Genomic DNA, 2500 nt, shown 5'->3' on the forward strand with positions numbered 1-2500 from the left:
TGATCCAGGAGTGATTCTGAGAATGAGACAGAGAATGAGAGGAGAGGAGAGGAGTGAGAGGAGAGAGGAGAGTGAGAGGGGAGGAGAGACCACATTAACATCAGCAGGAAAGAAAAATAAAGACCTCCAAACACTGAGTTGGCAGCAGGTTTATTATTATTATTATTGTTGTTATTATTATTATTATTATTATAAAGCACAGACACATTTACAAGGAGGTGGGGGGGGGCACGCTGGCCACAAGCTCCCCCGAAACACAGCTGCTAGAGAGCCAAGACACACTCTCCAACCCTCTCTCTCTCTCCTTCTCTCTCTCTCTCTCTCTCTCATTACAGCATGGTTGACCATCACTTGACCTCCCATTGGTTGGTGGTGATAAATCTGCCAGCGCCGGCAGGGGAGGGAGCTCTGAGGAATGAGGGGGGTGACGACCCAAGAGAGAGAGGGATGAAGAGGAGGGAGGGAGGGAGTACAGCGGAGATGAAACGTGGGAGAGGGGGATGAAGAAAATTAACTCTCCCACCTCGCTAGAGACACACTGCAGCCAGGCTATCTCCCTCTCCCCTCTCCCTCTCCCTCTCCCTCGATCTCTCCCTCTCCCCCTTCTCCATCTCCCCCACTCTCTCTCTCTCTCTCCCTCTCTCTCAGCAGTTCTGTTGCATTTTTAATCCAGGCCTTGAGGCCGCATTAGAAGTGACATGGAAGCAGAGAGTCTGCATTGAGCTAAACACAGACAGGAACCCTACACTGAGACAGGAACCTTACACTGAGATAAGAGCTCTACACTGACACAGGAACCCTACACTGAGACAGGAGCCCTACACAGTGACAGGAGTTCTGCACTGAGACATGAGCTCTACACTGAGACAGAAGCTCTACATTGAGACAGGAGCTCTGGACTGAGGCAGGAGCCCTACACTGAAACAGGAGCCTCATACTGAGACAGGAGCCCTACACTGAGACAGAAGCATTACACTGAGACAGGTGCTATACATTGAGACAGTTGCTTTCTCAGTGTCTTTCAGTGTGTATCTCTTAGTGTCTCAGTGTGTGTTTCTGTGTCTCTCACCTGATCAGACAGGCTGGTGCAGGACCCAGTGAAATCCTCCATGTCTGATTTGGAGCCACCGTCCCGATCGTCCATCACCAGATCGATGGGCATCTTCCCCTTCAGACAGGTGATGTAGCGATGGCAGAAATTATCACACAGATCATGAACCTGTTGGATTACATGGCATTAATATACAGAACTGATCAGAGAGATTGTGAAGCTGTTAGATTACATTGCATTAATATACAGAACTGATCAGAGAGATTGTGAAGCTGTTAGATTACATTGCATTAATAAACAGAATTGATCAGAGAGATTTTGAAGCTGTTAGATTAATCCAGTGACCCTAACCCTCTATCCAGCTAACCAAACCCTAACCTTCTATCCAGCTACCCAAAGCCCAGCACAAAAACAATCTGGCTAAGGACCCCTCCCTTTGTACTAAACCAGTGGGAGGGAATGGCCAGTCCCCTTTCTGCACTGATATTGTGAGCGAGTCGCTGGGTTTGCTGATCTGTGAGTGAACTCTGTATTTTGGGGGAGAGATTCTAATCTGGGGCAGTGGCCTAAAAAATAACAACAACAAAAAAACACAGAGCGCTTTGGGGAGAGAGAGAGAGAGAGAGAGAGAGAGAGAGAGAGAGAAAACAGGGATGCTGGCACTACCCTACAGCACAGTAAATCTGCACAGTGACCTCTCTGTGCTTTACAATGCTTGCCTATGCTTTAGCAGACCTCTCTGTGCTTTACAATGCTTCCCTATGCTTTACCAGACCTCTCTGTCCTTTACAATGCTTCCCTATGCTTTACCAGACCTCTCTGTGCTTTACAATGCTTCCCTATGCTTTACCAGACCTCTCTGTGCTTTACAATGCTTCCCTATGCTTTACCAGACCTCTCTGTGCTTTACAATGCTTCTCTATGCTTTACCAGACCTCTCTGTGCTTTACAATGCTTCCCTATGCTTTACCAGACTTCTCTGTGCTTTACAGTGCTTCCCTATGCTTTACCAGACCTCTCTGTGCTTTACAGTGCTTCCCTATGCTTTACCAGACCTCTCTGTGCTTTACAATGCTTCCCTATACTTTACCAGACCTCTCTGTGCTTTATTCCACTGTGCTGTGCTTTTATAAGGGTTTGTTTACCCCAGTGTTTATTTTGAGGGAGCAGGCATGATTTGCAGTGAGTCTGTAGCGCACAGTCTCTGCTTTATCTGTCTGTGCGTTATGCATTGGCAGTCCAGTTTGTTTGCATTCTCCTCCCGTCCCAGCTAATAAAGGGATGATCGTTTACCTTTTCTAACTCCAGCAGGTGGAATCGGAGAACTTGTATGGCTTGAATCATCTGAGAAATGAAAACATTTGGGAGAGAAAAAAAAAAAATTTAAACACTTTTTAGGGGGATTAAATAAAATACCGTCAGTAAATCCAAGTCTGGATAAAGTTAACG

At 46.6% G+C, this 2500-nt stretch overlaps 1 protein-coding gene across 1 annotated transcript in view; it reads right to left on the reverse strand.

Moving 5' to 3' along the window:
- Positions 1-2500, reverse strand: part of meis3 (myeloid ecotropic viral integration site 3) — a 22065-nt gene that overhangs the window by 9800 nt on the left and 9765 nt on the right. Inside the window, 3 exon segments of the mRNA XM_041236311.1 lie at positions 1-16; positions 1070-1219; positions 2345-2395. The exon segment at positions 1-16 is cut by the window's left edge and continues 96 nt beyond it. Coding sequence (XP_041092245.1) covers positions 1-16; positions 1070-1219; positions 2345-2395 — 217 coding nt within the window.

Source organism: Polyodon spathula, chromosome 40 (assembly GCF_017654505.1).
Source record: "Polyodon spathula isolate WHYD16114869_AA chromosome 40, ASM1765450v1, whole genome shotgun sequence".
In the NCBI taxonomy this organism is placed as follows: Eukaryota; Metazoa; Chordata; class Actinopteri; order Acipenseriformes; family Polyodontidae; genus Polyodon; species Polyodon spathula.